This window comes from Entelurus aequoreus, linkage group LG20 (genome assembly GCF_033978785.1).
Source record: "Entelurus aequoreus isolate RoL-2023_Sb linkage group LG20, RoL_Eaeq_v1.1, whole genome shotgun sequence".
In the NCBI taxonomy this organism is placed as follows: domain Eukaryota; kingdom Metazoa; phylum Chordata; class Actinopteri; order Syngnathiformes; family Syngnathidae; genus Entelurus; species Entelurus aequoreus.
The window spans coordinates 6,948,287-6,968,522 of record NC_084750.1 but is presented as its reverse complement, the minus strand read 5'-3'; the positions used below and the strand labels follow the sequence as shown (position 1 = coordinate 6,968,522).

At 38.2% G+C, this 20,236-nt stretch overlaps 2 protein-coding genes across 4 annotated transcripts in view; one reads left to right on the top strand and one right to left on the bottom strand.

Annotated features, from left to right (window-relative positions):
* smap2 (small ArfGAP2) overlaps positions 1 to 20,236 on the top strand; it is a 47,192-nt gene that overhangs the window by 17,050 nt on the left and 9,906 nt on the right. For all 3 annotated transcript variants that reach the window (XM_062029313.1, XM_062029312.1, XM_062029314.1), the window contains exons 2-3: positions 15,281 to 15,414; positions 17,682 to 17,846. In XM_062029313.1, coding sequence (XP_061885297.1) covers positions 15,281 to 15,414; positions 17,682 to 17,846 — 299 coding nt within the window. The remainder of the gene's footprint in view (positions 1 to 15,280; positions 15,415 to 17,681; positions 17,847 to 20,236) is intronic.
* Positions 1 to 20,236, bottom strand: part of trappc3 (trafficking protein particle complex subunit 3) — a 69,669-nt gene that overhangs the window by 45,527 nt on the left and 3,906 nt on the right. Inside the window, exon 2 of the mRNA XM_062029318.1 lies at positions 8,531 to 8,650. Coding sequence (XP_061885302.1) covers positions 8,531 to 8,542 — 12 coding nt within the window. The 5' untranslated portion in view covers positions 8,543 to 8,650. The remainder of the gene's footprint in view (positions 1 to 8,530; positions 8,651 to 20,236) is intronic.

Genomic DNA, 20,236 nt, shown 5'->3' with positions numbered 1-20,236 from the left:
ACCCAGGAGGACCCCGCTGCTGACACAGAGACATAATAAAAAAAGACTGGAGCTTGCAAAAACTGACCTAAGGAAGCCAAAATCCTTCCGGGAGAACGTCCTGTGGACAGATGGGACTAAAGTGGAGCTTTTTGGTAAGTCATCAGAAATAGTGGGGTGTATTAAAGATGGTGATGAGGAGGAATACAGGGCAATGGTGGAGGACTTTGTCACATGGTGTGCAAAGAACCACCTCCAGCTCAATGTGACAAAGAGCAAGGAGCTGGTTATGGACCTTGTGAAGGAGGAGGAGTACTCCCGCGACCCCTGTTTCCATCAGGGGGGTCGATGTGGACATGGTTGAGGATTATAAATACCTCGGAGTACACATTGACAACAAGCTGAATGGGTCAGACCTGCCTCTACTTCAGGAGGCTAGGATCCTTCAACGTCTGTACAAAGATGTTGAAGATCATAATCATAATCAGAAATACTTTATTAATCCCCAAGGGGGGGGGGGGGGGGGGTAGTGAGAAAAAAAAAAATTGGTCTAAGCCTGGGCCCCTGGACAGGGGGTCCAGACTGAGGCCAAGGGAAAAAAACAACTCGTAGCCATAGCACACCTCCCTCTTACATGTGTGTAAGAGGGAAACATCAAAAATCAAAGAACACAAAGGACATTAAAGACATTAAAAGAGCAGAGCTGATGCAACCAGCCACTTCTACATACAGCTATAAATAAAAAGTAAAAGAAACATATACACGGTGGTGGCCTCTGCGGTGTTCCACGCCATCGTCTGCTGTGGTGGAGGGAGCATGGCCAGAGACAGGAGTTGACCCAACAAAGCAACCAAGAGAGCCGACTCCACTCTCGGCCGCCCACCAACTCTCGGCCAGTGTCCAGTCCGCATGGATGAGCGAGGATACGTCCGAGGAGACCGAGGTGTCCGATACCTGCTCATTCATCCAAGACACTGTGAAGCTTGTCCGTCCCGGCGCTCAGTGCTAGCTCCGTAGCCCTGTCTCTTTATCTGCATATCCTCCAGTCTCTCCAAACGGACTCTGGTGTGGCAGAGACCCAGCAGCTGGTCTCCATGGCCAAAAGGCTCCCATTAGGCAGATCCAGAAGTCCACAAAAAATCACAGCAGAAGTCACGAAAGTGCTGCCCCTTGTCGCACAGTCCCAAAGGGTCCCCAACCCTTGTTCTACGAGTCAGTGGTTCTTGTACGCCGTGGCCTGCTGGGGCAGCGGACTGAGAGCGGTGGACGCAAATAGGCTGGACAAGCTGGTGAGGAAGGCCAGTAACCTGGTGGGATTGGAGCTAGACTCTCTGTCGGTGGTGTCAAGAGAGGAGAAGTCTAGCAAAGCTCCTAGCCATTATGGACAACACCTCCCACCCACTACACTCGGAACTGGCGGAGGGAATAAGCACGTTCAGTGGAAAGCTCAGACTCCCAAAATGCAACACGGAACGACACAGGAAGTACTTAATACAGAGAGCAATCAGACTATATAATGCATATGTTCCCTTTTGACTGTACTTCAATGTATAATAAACTGTATTTATATTATTCACATGTGAATAATAGACTGTATTTATATATTCACATGTAAAAAATACCCAAGTGTTTATTGTTTATTGTGAGTAAACTGCGGTGCTGAATTTCCCCCAGGGATCAATAAAGTACTGTCTATTCGATTTGATTCTATTCTATTCTATCACACTGTTTACAGAAAACAAAATGCGGCCTTCAAAGCAAAGAACACCATCCCTACAGTCAAACATGGTGGAGGTTCACTGATTTTTTTGGGGTTGCTTTGCTGCTTCTGGTACCGGATGCCTTGACTCTGTGCATGGCATCATGAAATCTGAGGACTACCAAATAATTTTGGAGCATAATGTAGGGCCCAGTGTCAGAGAGCTGGGTCTCCGTCAGAGGTCATGGGTCTTCCAGCAAGACAACTGCCCAAAGCATACTTCAAAAAGCACACAAAAATGACTTAAGACAAAGCGCTGGAGAGTTCTGAAGTGGCCATCAATGAGTCCAGATCTAAATCCTATAGAACATCTGTGGAGAGATCTAAAAACAGCAGTTGGGATAAAACACCCTTCAAATCTAAGAGACCTGAAGCAGTTTGCAAAAGAAGAGTGGTCCAAAATTCCAGTAACAAGGTGTAAGAAACTCATTGATGGTTACAGGAAGCGATTGATTCAGTTATTTTTTCCAAAGGGTGAGCTACCAAATATTAAGTTGAAGGTGTCAATAAGTGTGTCCAGTCCATTTTTAGAGTTCCGTGTAAAATAATATCAGATTTGGCTTTTTTGTGTGTGTGTGTGTGTGTGTGTGTTGTTCCAATGCAAACAAAATAAATAAACATGTGGATACCAAAGCATTTGTAATTTCAACCATTTTCTGGGAGAAGTAGTTGATTATCTGACAGAAATGCAGGGGTGCCAATATTTTTGGCCATGACTGTATATGACTATATAGTAAATATGTAGTAGTATATATATGAGTATGAAGGATATAAGATAGCAGAAGTAGTACTAAGATGGCCACCATAACCAAATCGTAACTTAGAATTGTAGGCTGAATATCTAGTGTGTCTATTTTGCGTTGTAGTTGGAAGGATACGGGAGGAGGCATCAAGCAGCAAGTTCCCTGGAGATTTAAAAACTATTAAAGTGGGAAACGGACATATTTTGAGGTGGACTGAGTTGTTTACAGTGGAGTGCATTACTCGACGCAACCAGCACAGGCGCTGTAAGATTTAAGTCTCAACTAGTTCTGCTGTCAAAAGAAGAAATAAGAGAGCTGCCCTGATCATGTATTGATACCTCTGTCCGATATTGGCAACAAAAAAACATGTAACGACTTGCATTTAAAAGCTCCAATAAAAAAGTAATAATAACAAATAAATAAGTGCAGAATAACAAACTATATATACACATAAACGTGTGCACACACATACACTCACACGTATATGTATATACACACACATTTATATATATATACACACATCTATATGTGTATATATATATACACATACATACATACATACATACATATATACACATACATACATATATATATACACATATATATATATATATATATATATATATATATATATATATATATATATATATATATATATATATATATATATATATATATATATATATATATATATATATATATATATGATTCTTAATAGGACTAGTTGTTAAAGATCCCTAAATATTCAGCATAACAATTAAATGGGGTTGGAGATGTCCTCTTGGGTGGGGTGGAGTTTGGCACTAATCACGTGGTGCCACCAGTACAACACATCTTCAGTTGTGTTCCCCGACGTCATTGGGCGTTTCGGCCATTTATCACAAGACACCCTCTGCCGAGGTTGGCCCACCACCGGCTGATCAGACCTGGGTGTGTGTCGCATGGTGGCACCACGTGGTTATTTGGCAGCCCATGCTGCATCCCTGCGCTTCAGCCACAGCCAGTGACTGCTCCGTTCTGCTGCGGTGGAAAGTTCTTTAATGGCCTTGCGTTGGGCCTGTCCTCTGATTCCTACTTCTTTCAGGAGCCTTGTGGTGGAACTGGCTACAAAGCCTCTACAGCCCACCTCCACTGGCCACATATATATATACACACGTGTGTATATATATATATATATATATATATATATATATACACACATCTATGTGTGTGTATATACAAACAAATCTATGTGTGTATATATATATATATATATATATATATATATATATATATACACACACATGCACATACATACACATTTACACACACAAATATACATATATACACACACATACAGTACATACATACACATGCACATATACACACACACATACATATACATTTACACACATATAAACATACATATACACATATATATAAACATACACACAAACACAAACATATACACTTTACACTGACACATTGTTCAATTAATATTACATATCTGAACATTTTAATTTCCCCTCGGGGATTAAAAAAGTATTTATGATAGTGATTCTGATATGCCAAATGCAGCTGGGATAGGCTCCAGCAGCCCCTGCGACCATGAGAGGGACAAGTAGTAGAAAATGGATGATGTCTAGCTTGTGTGCTATTGTGTGCTTAGCTGTTGTGTAGCTCATAGTTGCCTATAGCCTACCATGTTTACTTTTGGTTAATGATTTGACTAAAATACAACACAGACCAACCTTGTATCGGAGATTTAGATGCAAGCCGATACAGATACCTATTTTTTTTGCAGATATCGGAACGATATCTGAAAAATAATACTGAAACGGTACACCCCTAGTTTTATCATACACTTCTTTTTATACCCGCACGCCAGTTATGATCGTGACCATATCGTTATGACGGTGACAGTTTGACACTGGAACGGATGAAGTCACTCTATTTGCTCGTTTGATAATATTATATATTTGATATATTGATAACCTGAGCGTCAATCAGGGCATCGTTTTGGAGGTTACACGCTACGACGCTACAAACAAACAATATTATTATACTGAGTGATGCGGACCCGTTTGTTACTGGATAGTTATTAATACACTTCTGCCTTAGAGACTTAGTGTGTGTAAGTAATATGCAAGCATAATTATTTGATATTTGTTTATATTGACATATGTGTTGTTTTAGACTGTTCAATTACGGGTGTGAACCTTTGACCACCTCACCATCCATTCAATTCCTGGGGTGGTGCTTCGATTCGGAATCGATTCAAACTAATTCTCGCAGTGTATTATTTGGTACAATAGTTATAATGAAACTTTTTCAAAGCAGGTTACAGGTTAGAAATGCACATTCTGGTTGTCTGGAGATGGCCTAAAAATATATATTTTTTATGTATATTTTTTCGAACATTTGAAGTGGTTTGGAATCGAAATGAATAAGAATCGCGATTTGGATGAGAATATATTTTTTTGTGCACCCCTGATTTCTAGCTTGTGCAATATTGTTTGCTTCGCTGTTGTGTAGCTGCTATCTTCTACCAGCCATGTTTATCTTTTTGTATCGACAAATGTCGTGATGCAAGCCGATATATCCCGATACTTAATCATATCGGACCGATATCATTATCCGATCCGTGCACCCCTACAAATATTTAAAAAAAATTCTGTAAATACTTTTAGTTTGATCAATAACACTACTTTATATTTAAGTTGCACTAGTCTAGTTAACCATAGTTACAGAATAAATGTATACCGTATTTTCCGGACTATAAGGCGCACTTAAATTAATTTTTTTCCTCAAAACTCGACAGTGCGCCCTATAACCCGGTGCGCTTAATGTATGGAATAAGTTTGGTTGAGCTTACCCACCTCAAAGCTATTTTATTTGGTACATGGTGTAGTGATAAGTGTGACCAGTAGATGGCAGTCAAACATAAGAGATAAGTGTAGGCTGCACTATGATGGCAGTCTCACACACAAGAGATATGTGTAGACTGCAATATGTCTCAAGTAAACAACACCAACAATTAAAAAATATATAGAACATTACACACGGAGCTCAAAAATGTATCAAAATGTTTCAGCACGACTTAGGTAAGCTATGAAGCCGCACCGCTTGATGGATTGTACTTTGCTTCAACACTGGAGTTTTATTATGGTGTGTGTATACGGTAAGACATATTATCTAGTGTTTTGTTTCACAATATTATACAAAAGCAACTTTTCCTACCTTCTGGTACCTGCTGATCTGTATTTGGGATCTGCATAAATCCTGAAAAATTGCGCGCATCCACCTTTGTAGTCCGTGGCGACACCGTAGTCGATAAACTTCTTCTTTTTCTCTATTTTCTTGTTATGGGACATTCATCCTCCACTGTTGCCATTTCTAATATAAAGTAGTGTAAAGTTCTTACTTATATGTGTCAGTAAACTCGCCATGAAAGCGCTAAAACATACCGGTGTAGTGAGTTTACATTATTCACCCAAGGAACTTTAGTTATTAGAGTTCCGGTCGGACGGTTTTTCACGGGACACATTTCCGGTGTTGTTGTTTCCGGATGAGGAGATGCTGCTCCGTTATTGATTGAAGTAAAGTCTGAATGTCATTAAAACAGTTAGCTCCATCTTTTGACACTTCTTCCACTCCCGTCCTTGCACGCTACACCGCTACAACAAAGATGACGGGGAGAAGACGCTGTCGAAGGTGAGCCATGTAAATAAGACCGCCCACAAAACGGCGCTTCCTGAAGCGACTGTCAGAAAGCGACTTGAAGATGATCTGTAAAACATCATCTATGCAACATTTTGACCAAAGAACCACCATTACATGTTAAGTAGACCACAAGGAAGTGTTTCATATTTAGAAAAAAATAATAATAATATGACTCCTTCAATGCGCCCTTGTACATGAAAAAAGATCAAAAATAGACCATTCATCGGCAGTGCGCCTTATAATCCGGTGCGCCCTATGGTCCGGAAAATACGGTATTTGTGTTGCACTATTGTAGTTAGCAAGAGTTACAGAATAATACCAAAAAATGAGGCACATTAAGAAAGGATCATATTAGAGAGGAAAGCGTAACAACATGTTGAAGTAATAAATATAGTGTGTGTTGATGTTGTGATCCATCACTGAGTACTCTACTGTGTCACTGCACTGTGACTCTGTGGGATTAAGTGCAGAAAACAGCGTTTATCCTTGCGGGATGTTGGCTAATGAGTGTGTGTGTGTGTGTGTGTGTGTGTGTGTGTGCGTGTGTGTGTGTGTGTGTGTGTGTGTGTGTGTGTGTGTGTGTGTGTGTGTGTGTGTGTGTGTGTGTGTGTGTGTTCTTGTATTTCTACCCTTCTGGAGACATCAACAAGGAAAAGAAGCTTCCATATGAGGACCAGTGAACAAGTTAGGACATTAATCATGGTCCCAATATGAAAAACCATTGCATCTAATAGAGAATGTCTCATTTGCACACCTGGTGGTGAAATCTATCAAAATTAGGGTGGTCCCAAAAAGGAGGGATTTTTCAAATTGACCGTGTCGGTTTTAAAAGTCAACATATGAAATAACAAGTGTGTGTAAACATTTGAAGTGCTCCCCCTCTGGTCAACATATGAAATAACAAGTGTGTGTAAGAAATTGAAATGCGCCCTCTTTGGCCAAAATTAACTAAAAAAAATTATATATATATATATATATATATATATATATATATATATGTATATATAGAGAGAGAGAGAGAGAGAGAGAGAGAGAGAGAGAGAGAGAGAGAGAGAGAGAGAGAGAGAGAGAGAGAGAGAGAGAGAGAGAGACCTTTGAGACACTTGTGATTTAGGGCTATATAAATAAACATTGATTGATTGATTGATTGATTGATTGACATACTGTCATAACTTGAAGTAAATAATGAAGATTAAAAACCAATTAACAACAACAAAAAAAGAAAAGAAAAAATAACTAAAAAAAAGTATTTTTCTCACAATGTGTCGACTTCTTTCTTATAAAATTGGGAAAAAAATTCTCATATTCTTTCTGTTTCTGTAATATTGCAATATTTTCTCATAAAATTATGACTTTCTTTATTTAAAAGTATTACTTTTTAATGCAAATTGGTGACATTTGTCATAAAAAATTCTGACTTTTATTGCAATATTGCCAATTTTTGTGTTGTTCTTGTAAAACTGTGACATTTTTTGAGTAAAATTATGACCTTTGTCATAATTTTGCCAGGTAAAATTCAGATTATTATTATAATATTGCCAAAATGTTTAAGTTTTCTTATACAATTGTGACATCTGTCGAGTGAAATGACAACTTATTTCAAAAAATTGCTAAAAATGTTAAGCTTTTCTTGTAAAACTGCGTCTGTTATTGAGTAAAATTCCAACTTTTATCATAATATTGCACAAATGTTCAGTTTTTCTTGTAAAATGTTGACTTGCGTTCAGTAAAATGATTACTTTTATTATAATACTGCCCAAATTCTAAGTTTTTCTTGTGAAATTGCGACCTTTTCCTGGTGAAATTCCAACTCCTTTTTCACAACAAGCTTTTTTATATTTGCATAGTATGAATATATTATTAATGTTGTAAATACAAATCTTTATATACCTAGAAAGGGTGATCCTAAAGAGGTAGGCATTTTTCAGAGGTCTCAAGAAAGTAACAAATACAAGAGTGTGTGTGTGTGTGTGTGTGTGTGTGTAAGACAGTAGGATGAAATGTGTGTTTAACTAATGAACGTGTGCATTTCAGTCATCTTTTAGGCAATGCAGGAATGCGGCAGTCTTATTTTGTCATGACTAAATTGGCCGTGCAATATGTACACAATATTTCATTCCTTTTTTTCCCGACATTGCCTCCTACTCTCACAACTATTTCTGTACAAAAGCACTCGGAGGTGTGTGTGTGTGTGTGTGTGTGTTTGGGCACACGTAGGTACATAAGGCCTCATCGATTGCCACTAAAGAGGCTGTTGTGGCGCAGTGTGCAGGTGTGATTCATGCACGTCCGCCGTGAAAAGTCATCCCTTCGCCTCCCTTCAGGGTTTATGCGGTTGCCATGCTACCTTCACAAACATCAGGACTGCGGACCTCCATAATTAGCTGCTGCGGGCGCTCGGCGTGACCTTTGGTGCACGGCGGAGCGTCGTTCTGCGACGCTAAAGCCGAGGAGTGTCGTCCACTTTCTGAAATGATAAGAAGAAAATTGCATCAGGGACTGTAAGTCTACTTTACTTCCAACGCCCCCTAGTGGTCATGAGTACTTAAATGGGTGCCAAGTAAATAACAGCCACATTTTGATTTTATTTACCTATTTTTGCCACATAAAATAAGTCCATATTTCAAAATGTATCCTGTGTGTTCAGGGAGACATTCTTAGTGTTACTTGACGGCAGTGGTGTGCCGTCAGGGCCAGCAAGGCCTTCTCTGCTGGCCCTGACGTAACCAGAAATCATGATGATAATTAAAGATACAATTATTTTTTTGTTTACTTTCCCTAAATATCTAAAATTATTCGTATTCTTTTCATGTCACATTATGCACGTTCCAGTGCTGTTTTTAGTTTTAGTTTGTATCCAATCAGAATTCAGCAAGCTTATGTTGCCATGCTGTACCAAATCTGGCAGGGGCCTTCAGAATCAACGAATCAATGAACGGGGACATACAGTTGATAGACTGTATGTAGACAATCACAAGTTGTTATCAGTAAGGCCTTCTAGATGGCCTCTTAGAACGTGACGTTTACGCATCCTGTGATTGGATACTCATCGGGACCGTTAGCGGATGAATTTGAGAACACAGAGTTGATAGACAGTTGCGATAGCCAATCAGATCATAAGTTGTAGCTGTTCTGTTACAACTAAAAGTTGTTAACTCTTGTTGTTAAATTGTGTCATGCTTGTCATTGAATTACCATTGTTACATGTGTATTTGTCGTCATCATGTGGTCAGGGCAGTTAATATATCTTTGAGAAGTGTGTACTTTGAATCAAACTTTATTAACCGGAAGTTTTGTACACTGTTGATGTGATTCAATGCCCAGTAGGGCATACATGTGTTCCTGTATAGTATTTCTCCAGCAATGGTCATGTGGTGACATAAATGATGGTATTTTGAGAGGTAATCATTGAAGTCAAAGATCACTGAAGGCCTATGTGGGAAACGCAAGGCCCGCCACTGCTTGACGGTTACTAACTGTTAGCATTCTAGCTTTTTAGCTAATGTTGCACGTATACAGCTCAGAGTTTAAAAATGTGCTACTTGACGCTGGCTAACTGTTAACATTTTAGATTTTTAGCTAATGTTGCACGTGTACGGCTCAGAGTTTAAAAATGTGCTACTTGACGCTGGCTAACTGTTAACATTGAGCTTTTTAGCTAATTTTGTACGTATACACCTCAGAGTTAAATATTGTGTTACTTGATGCTGACTATCTGTTAACATACTAGCTGTTTAGCTAATGTTGCACGTCTACAGCTCAGAGTTAAAAAATGTGCTACTTGACGCTGACTAACTGTTAACATTGAGCTTTTTAGCTAATTTTGTACGTATACACCTCAGAGTTAAATATTGTGTTACTTTACACTGACTAACTGTTAACATGCTAGCTGTTTAGCTAATTTTGTACGTATACACTTCAGAGGTAAATATTGTGTTACTTGATGCTGGCTAACTGTTCGTATGCTAGCTTTTTATTTAATTCTGCAGGTGTACACCTCCAGAGTCAAATACGTTGTTACTTGACGCATGCTAACTGTTAGCATGCTAGCTTTTTCGCTAATTTTACAGGTTTTACACCAGAGAGTCAAATATATAGTCAAGCATTTTTTGCTCATTTTTCCAGGTGTACACCTCAGAAGCAAGTATTGTTTTTATTTCACACATGCTCTTAGCATGTTAACTTTAGCACATAAGCTTTTGTTGTTGTTGCTATTTTAGGTCGACACTTCAGAGTCACTTTATTTCAATTCACACATGCCAACTGTTAGCATGTTAACTTTAACATATTAGAATGCTGCCTTTTTTGTTGTTTATTTTTCAGGAATAGATCTAAGATATATATATATATATATATACATATATATATATATTTGTTCACTATTTATGGCTAGTGTGCTAATATATATATATTTGTTCACTATTTATGGCTAGTGTGCTAATTATATATATATATATATATATATATATATATATATATATATATATATATATATATATATATATATATATATATATATATATATATATATATATATATATATATATATATATATATATATATATTTGTTCACTATTTATGGCTAGTGTGCTAACTTTTAGCATTTCAGTTCAGCTTTTCCTGTGATATCATTCTTGTGCTGATTGAGTGTGAAAGTGCAGTAGTTTAGTATGGAGAAGAGGAAAGAGATAAGTGATTAATATAAGCGAGGCAGAGAAGAAAAAAGGAGGCATTAAAAGGCCGGCAGAGGCATTCCTCCATTCGGGGGCTTTTCCACATGTTTCCTAATCCTTCTGTGTGGCTCTGAACAAGCGTTTGCTGCAGTTAAGTAGGATTTGGAGAGTAATTCTGCTATTATTAGCTAGCGTGACAACTAATGCATCGGCCAGACGGTCAGCCTGTCCCACAAAATGTGTTCTCTGTGTTGTCCGCGTTAAAAAAACAAACAGTCAAACGTTGACTTCACCATGAAATAAACACATCATTTCAACACAACACAACACAGCCCAAAATACAACCATGACCTTAAACCAGGGGGTCAGCACTTTAGCGCCGCCATATTGGCTCCCTGGACCTCGTTCAGAGATGTGTGAAAATGTAAAAAGATGAAAACAAAAATATATTTTTTGTTTTAATATATTTTCTGTGGAACAAACATGACACAAACCTTCCTAATTGTTAGAAATCCCACCGTTTATATTAAACATGCTTCACTGATGAGAGTATTTGGCAAACGCCGTTTTGTCCTACTCATTTCAGCGTTTCTTGAACTCATCGTAGTTTGTTTACATGCACAACTTTCTCTGATGCTGCCACAGATAGACGTGTTTTATGCATACTTGCCAACCCTCCCGATTTTCCCGGGAGACTCCCGAATTTCAGTGCCCCTCCCGAAAATCTCCCGGGGCAACCATTCTCCCGAATTTCTCCCAATTTCTACCCGGACAACAATATTGGGGGCGTGCCTTAAAGGCACTGCCTGTAGCCTTCCGCTTTTCCTCCATACAAACAGCTTCCCGGCCCAGTCACATAATATATGTGGCTTTTACACACACTTAAGTGAATGCAAGGCATACTTGATCAACAGCCATACAGGTCACACTGAGGGTAGCCGCATAAACAACTTTAACACTGTTACAAATATGCGCCACACTGTGAACCCACACTAAACAAACAAAGATTTGTTGGAGTGCTAATCAGGCATATTTGGTCAGTGCATGACTGCAAGCTAATCAGTGCTAACATGCTATTTAGGCTAGCTGTATGTACATATTGCATCATTATGCCTCGTTTTAGGTATATTTGAGCTCATTTAATTTCCTTTACTTATGTCCTCTGTGTATTTAATTTATATTTGCATGTCTCATGACACATTATCTGTATGTAATATTGGCTGCATGTTGTTTGTGTGCCATCTTGTTCCAGACCTCAAGGCTAAGGCAGCAGTAGTAATAAAAAATAAAAAAGGCGTTGGCACCATCTGGTGGCGAAAAGCGACACTACAGCAACACAATTTGAAGTACATGTTTGTTTTATTCGGTCCTAATATGCTAAACCAGCAAACATATGGGTCACAATATTACGTACACTAAGGATCTGTTTTTGGTTGATGTTCTTGTTTCAACACACACACACACACACACACACACACACACACACACACACACACACACACACACACACACACACACCTTCTTGAGACCTCCGAAAAATGCCTACCTCTTTAGGACCACCCTTTCTAGATATATAAAGACTTGTATTTACAACATTAATAATATATACACACTATGCAAATATAAAAAAGCTTGTTGTAAAAAACGAGTTGGATATTTCACAAGAAAAAGGTCACAGTTTCACAACAAAAACTTTGGGCAGTATTATAATAAAAGTCATTATTTTACTCAACGCAAGTCAAAATTTTACAAGAAAAACGTAACGTGTGTGCAATGTTATGATAAAAGTTGGAATTTTACTCAATGACAGTCGCAATTTTACAAGAAAAGCTCAACATTTTGGCAATTTTATGAAAAGAGTCGTAATTTTACTCAACAAAAGTCGCAATTTTAAAAGAAAACTTAAAAATTTTGGATATATTATAAAAATTATCTGAATTTTTACTTGGCAAAAATAATGACAAAAATCATTTTACTCCAAAAATGTCACTATTTTACAAGACCAAAAAAAATTGGCAATATTGTGATAAGTCGGAATTTTTTATGACAAATGTTACCATTTTGCATTAAAAGGTAATAATTTTACATTAAAAAGTCATAATTTTACGAGAAAATATTGCAATATTACAGAAACAGAAAGAATATGAGAAATTGTTCCCAATTTTATAAGAAAAAAGTCGACACATTGTGAGAAAAATTTAAAAAATGTTTTGTTTGTAATTGGTTTTTAATCTTCATTATTTACTTAAAGTTATTACAGTATGTCTCTATATACATATTCATTTTTTTAAATACATTTTGGCCAAAGGGGGCACATTTCAATTTCTTACACACACTTGTTATTTCATATGTTGACCAGAGGGGTAACACTTTTAAAACCAATACACAGTCAATTTGAAAAATCCCTCCTTTTTGGGACCACCCTAATTTTGATAGATTACACCACCAAATGAGATCTCTATTTTTTGTTTTTTGTAATGTGCTTAAAGCTGATGACAAACGAGTCACGGACCACAGATGGCCCCTGTGCCGCACTTTGGGCAACCCAGCTGTAGAAGCTAACTGTTAATGGCCACTATAGTCTTAGCACGAAGATGAACAGGGAAGTCCTTCCTTAGCTGCCGTCTTGTTTTGTCATATATTGCTGCCTTTGCACCTCTCAATGTTTACTTTTGTATGCACATTAAATAAATAAAAAAATCCTTACTTTGGAGCAATGTTCACGGACTCTAGTATTTGGCTCTCTATTAGATGCAATGGTTTTCTGTATTGGGACCATGATTTTGGTTCTAATTTGTTCATCGGACCTCATATGAACGGTACTTTTCCTTGTTGATGTCTCAAGAAGGATAAAATTACACACACACACACACACACACACACACACACACACACACACACACACACACACACACACACACACACACACACACACACTCTTGTATTTATTACCTTCTTGAGACCACCGAAAAATGCCTACCTCTTTAGGACCACCCTTTCTAGATATATAAAGATTTGTATTTACAACATTAATAATATATACTAACTATGAAAATATAAAAAAGCTTGTTGTGAAAAATTTGTTGGAATTTCACAAGAAAAAGGTCACAGTTTCACAAGAATAACGTATAATTTTGGCAGTATTATATTAAAAGTCGTAATTTTACTCAACGTTAGTCACAATTTTACAAGAAAAACTGAACATTTGTGCAATATTATGATCAAAAGTCATAATTTTATAAGAAAACTTTCAAATTTGGGCAATATTATAATAATAATCTGAAATTTTACTTCGCAAAATTATGACAAAGGTCATCATTTTATTTTAAAAATGTCACTGTTTTACAAGAACAACAAAAAAATGGGCAATATTGTGATAAAAGTCAGAATTTTATATGACAAATTTTGCATTAATTTTGCATTAAAAAGTAATAATTTTACATACAAATTTAATCATTTTACAAGAAAATATTGCAATATTACAGGAACAGCAAGAATATGGGAAATTGTTCCCAATTTTATAAGAAAAAAGTCGACACATTGTGAGAAAAAGACTGCTTTTAGTTATTCAAAAAAAATTGTTTTATTGTTTGTTTGTAATCGGTTTTTAATCTTAGTTATTACAGTATGTCTCCATCCATTTTCTACCGCGTATCCCTTTCGGGGTCGAGGGGGGTCACTGGAGCCTATCCCAGTTGCATTCGGGCGGTAGGCGCGGTACACTATACATATATACTGTATATATATATATACTTTTTTTTTAAAACTTATTTTGGCCAAAGGGGGCGCATTTCAATTTCTTACACACACTTGTTATTACATATGTTGGCCAGAGGAGGAGCACTTCAAATTTTTACACACACTTGTTATTTCATATGTTGGCCAGAGGGGAAGCACTTTTAAAACCGACACACAGTCAATTTGAAAAATCCCTCCTTTTTGGGACTATCCTAGTTTTAATAGATGTCACCACCAGGGGTGCAAATGAGACATTCTCTATTAGATGCAATGGTTTTTTGTATTGGGACCATGATTTATGTCCTAACTTGTGCACCGCTCCTCATATGGAAGGTACTTTTCCTTGTTGATGTCTCAAGATGGGTAGAAATACAAGAACACACACACACACGCACACACACACACACACACACAGGGGCCTGCAGCCTGATTGCTTATGTGTGTCCCCACTTTGTCCCCGTTATATAGGCTACCTTATTGGATGCTATCACATGTCAGGGCAGCGCCTGATTGGATGAGTTCCCTGCTGAATTCTGGCTGCTAATTGAGGTCTCAGGCTGCAATTTGGTTCAAATTAATTTGATGTATTTTTTTTTTTACTCATTGTTCTTCCGCCCCTCTCAGCATCGTTTGCTTTTTATTCAGCACGACGTCTCAGGGGAAGCTAATTCCATTCTGTCTTCAAGGTCCTCGGTGGGCGTCGTGGAATTTGGGCATCTTTATCTGCATAAGATGTGCGGGTATTCATCGAAATCTGGGGGTCCACATCTCCAAAGTCAAGTCCGTCAACCTGGACCAGTGGACGCAGGAACAGGTCCAGGTCAGCGACCCTTTGACGTTAGGACGCCAGCAAAGTCCAACAACATCGCCGAAAATCCTTTTGCGGGCCGTGGAATGGTATATGAAAAATTAATCAGATTAATCACAGTTCACAAATGAATTAATCATGATTAATCACTGTGTTTAAAATATGTGTTAATGTAAGTAACACTTAACCGATATTAGCTGTAAAAAATAATTCTAAAAACTTGAGAGCAAACACGACAGGAAGGTGCTGCCACCTAGTGGTCTTTTATGGGTATTGCTAATTGGAAATGCATCCTTGGTTCTATGGCTTTCATCACGGTTTACATAGCTGCCATTTTCTGTGTTAGCGTCCCCACAAAGCACTTTTGGAGTAGATGTTCCCCAACCAATAACACTGATGAGATTCGACATTTCGTCCATCGATCGGCAAATTTTGGTGAAAAGTACGGGATTGCCATTGCCGATCACTAACGCCAACCTCCTTTGGCTGACACTGTATTCATGTTTAGCCCCCACCCCCCGCTGACAAGTGGCTAGCAGCTAATTGTGTGTCTCCATACACAGTGTGGCGCACCCCTTCTAAGCTAAAAAATGTTGCCTTTCTTTGTATCTTAAGTATTATTATCACTGGAGGACGAGGCTAAACATGTTACACACCAGGAGCAGTCATGTACATAGTTCAGCTAACCGCTAAGCTAGCTTGAAACAACACCCCAGAAATAGGTGTTTAGTAAAGTTTAAGAAGTGTCGATGTAATAAAAAGTAGAAAATGTATTAATAGATTGGGAAAAGCTAGTGAGAGGATAATATAACAACGTCTAAGAGGACAGCAGATCCATCCATAAATTGGGTAATATCAGCATATGATCGATACTCGGGTGATTAGGTCGATATCTTTATTTTCTTAATCGTTTTCTGTTAATGTTTACAAAGTCGGGGAATAATTCCCTGGACACAGGAGGACTTTCAACAAGTAGTTTTTGCTTTTGTGTACTGTCGACTTTATTTTGATCAAACGTTTGAATGTAAAAGAGAATAAGTGTCATGATCCGGTTTTGTTTAGTTATGTTCTGTTAGTTTTGGACTCCCTTAGTTCCTGTTTTGTGCACTTCTGGGTTTGTTTTGGTTACCATGGGTACTAATTGGTTTCACCTGCCTCTGATTAGTGTTCGGCACGTTCACCTGCTGCCGAGCACTAATCAGAGAGCTATTTATTCACCTCTCTCGCCACACTCGTCCTGGCTTCTTTGTTTGCTCCACGGTTATTCCTGTGCTTCTTGATTCTTGTTCCTGCGCTAAGCTTAGCCATAGCTTCCCATGCTATCGGCCCGCTTTTCTGTTTATTCTTGTTTTTGTCTGCTTGTATCTACGGTGTATGATTTATGAGAAATAAATAATCTCCTACCTTCACGCTTTCGTCCGGAGTTGTCCGTTCTGCATCTGGGATAAGAAAGAAGCCAGCGCAGCTATGCGCCCCCGAAGACGTAACCGATTTCTGTCACGTTGGGGTCACATCTGTATGTGGGGTCGTTCCTCCCAGATGCAGAACGGACAACTCCGGACGAAAGCGTGAAGGTAGGAGATGATTTATTTCTCATAAATCATACACCGTAGATACAAGCAGACAAAAACAAGAATAAACAGAAAAGCGGGCCGATAGCATGGGAAGCTATGGCTAAGCTTAGCGCAGGAACAAGAATCAAGAATCACAGGAATAACCGTGGAGCAAACAAAGAAGCCAGGACGAGTGTGGCGAGAGAGGTGAATAAATAGCTCTCTGATTAGTGCTCGGCAGCAGGTGAACGGGCCGAACACTAATCAGAGGCAGGTGAAACCAATTAGTACCCATGGTAACCAAAAAAAAAAACAGAAGTGCACAAAACAGGAACTAAGGGAGTCCAAAACTAACAGACCATAACTAAACAAAACATGATCCGGCCACGGATCATGACAATAAGGAAGTAGTTTTAATATTGTGTTGATAATACAATCGCCATACATACTAAAAAAAATGTACAGTTGATGATCGGTATTGGTATCGGCCGACTTATCTAAATCGACAGCATGAAACCCTGATCGGAACGTTCCTAATTTTGAGGAATATTTTTTGGATCACGTAGGGGGTGTTGTTGGACTATGGAGGTTCTGTTGAGTGAAATGGTAAAAAAAACACTTCATAGGAACTGTCGACAATATTATTTAAGAGATGAGCATCAATTCATGTTGTTTGTGATCAGGTTTTAAAGGATATTTGTGTCTTTGCGTCTGCCCTCCCGTCAGTGTGTTCAGGAGATGGGCAACGCCAAAGCCAAGCGTCTCTACGAGGCTTTTCTACCAGACTGCTTCCAGCGGCCCGAGACGGACCAGTCTGCGGAAGCCTTCATCAGGGACAAGTATGACAAGAAGAAGTACATGGACCGGGTCATCGACATCCAGATGCTCAGGGTGAGTCGTCATCGCACACCCTGGCCAAATTAGGGCCCCCAGCGGAGTTTTATTTGAGCGCGAATTATTTTCTTGAAACGATTTTCATATTTTTTTAATCAAACTTACATTTATTTTAATGCATATTTGTACAAAAAATTAATTAATGGAAGGATATTGTTGAATAATGTTTTTTTTTGTGTGTAAAATTATACATCTAACATAATAAAAGACATAACTCTGACTAGGGTTTGGACTGCTCTACATTGGGAACTTTTGCTGTTAGTCTTCTGAGTGTCGGAGCAGGAAGGGGCTCGGAATATGTTTTTGCGGTACAATTTCATATGAAGCGCCCTGTCATTGATTGAATCACATTTTGCATGCGCTTCTTCATTAAAAAAAAACATATGGAGGGCAAAATGGGACAACATTTGAAAAATTAATCCATCTTTAAATAATGACTTAAATGTGACATTACTTTATTTTAATTGGAATAAAATCCATAAATTTGTTATACTTTTTTTTAATCGCATATAATAATTTAGTAATAATTTCAATATTCAATAAAAATATTTATTACATTATTTAAGTTATTAAAATAAATTCATGAATGCTGCCACAAAGGTACCTGAAAAAAAAATATTGAAAGCATAAAATAATTGATTAAATCCTGAAGTAATTCCCCTAATTCATCACTGGGGCATAATCTGGGGAATTGCGCAGATATATTCTTATTAGTGATGTGGCAGGAAGGGGCTAGGGATACGAGTGGGGTTTTTTTTACGCAAAACGAGCCCCCACGGATAGCGGGGCCTTACGTTTGGAGGATGAAATGGGGCATATTAAATAAAAAATTAATGACTGCGTCTTTAGATAATTACTTAAATGTGTCATTAATTAATTATGTTTGTAATTGAACACATACATGAGGTATTACATGTATTTATTGTAAAGTAAATTTTTATCTATCAATTATTTTACTTAATTATTTTACCATTTAATTACAAACCTCAAAACCAGTGAAGTTGGCACGTTGTGTAAATGGTAAATAAAAACAGAATACAATGATTTGCAAATCCTTTTCAACCTATATTCAATTGAATAGACTGCAAAGACGTTCGAACTGGAAAACGTTGTTATTTTTTGCAAATATTAGCTCACTTGGTATTAGATGCCTGCAACATGTTTCAAAAAAGCTTGCACAAGTGGCAAAAAAGACTGAGAAAGTTGAGAAATGCTCATCAAACACTTATTTGGAACATCCCACATGTGAACCGGCTAATTGGGAACAGGTGGGTGCCATGATTGGGTATAAAATCATCTTCCATGAAATGCTCAGTCATTCACAAACAAGGATGGGGCGAGGGTCACCACTTTGTAAACAAAAGTTTGAGCAAATTGTCCAACAGTTTAAGAACAACATTTCTCAACAAGCTATTGCAAGGAATTTAGGGATTTCACCATCTACGGTCCGTATTATCATCAAAAGGTTCAGAGAATCTGGAGAAATCACTGCACGTAAGCGATGATATTACGGACCTTCGATCCCTCAGGCGGTACTGCATCAAAAAGCGACATCAGTGTGTGAAGGATATCACCACATGGGCTCAGGGACACTTCAGAAAACCACTGTCAGTAACTACAGTTGGTCGCTACATCTGTAAGTGCAAGTTAAAACTCTACTATGCAAAGCAAAAGCCATTTATCAACAACACCCAGAAATGCCGACGGCTTTGCTGGACCCGAGCTCATCTAAGATGGACTGATGCAAAGTGGAAAAGTGTTCTGTGGTCTAAAAAGTCCACATTTCAAATTGTTTTTGGAAACTGTGGACACCGTGTCCTCCGGAACAAAGAGGAAAAGAACCATCCGGATTGTTATAGGCGCAAAGTTCAAAAGCAAGCATCTGTGATGGTATGGGGGTGTATTAGTGCCCAAGGCATGGGTAACTTACACACCATTAATGCTGAAAACTACATACAGGTTTTGGAGCAACGTTATCATGGACGCCCCTGCTTATTTCAGCAAGACAATGCCAAGCCACGTGTTACAACAGCGTGACTTGGCAAAAGAGTGCGGGTACTAGTCTGGCCTGCCTGTAGTCCAGACCTGTCTCCCATTGAAAATGTGTGGTGCAATATGAAGCCTAAAATACGACAAGGGAGACCCCGGACTGTTAAACAACTTAAGCTGTACATCAAGCAAGAATGGGAAAGAATTCCAACTGAAAAGCTTCAAAAATTCCCAAACGTTTACTGAGTGTTGTTAAAAGGAAAGGCCATGTAAAACAGTGGTAAAAATGCCCCTGTGACAACTTTTTTGCAATGTGTTGCTGCCATTAAATGCTAAGTTAATGATTATTTGCCAAAAAAAATGTAGTTTCTCAGTTGGAACATTAAATATCTTGTCTT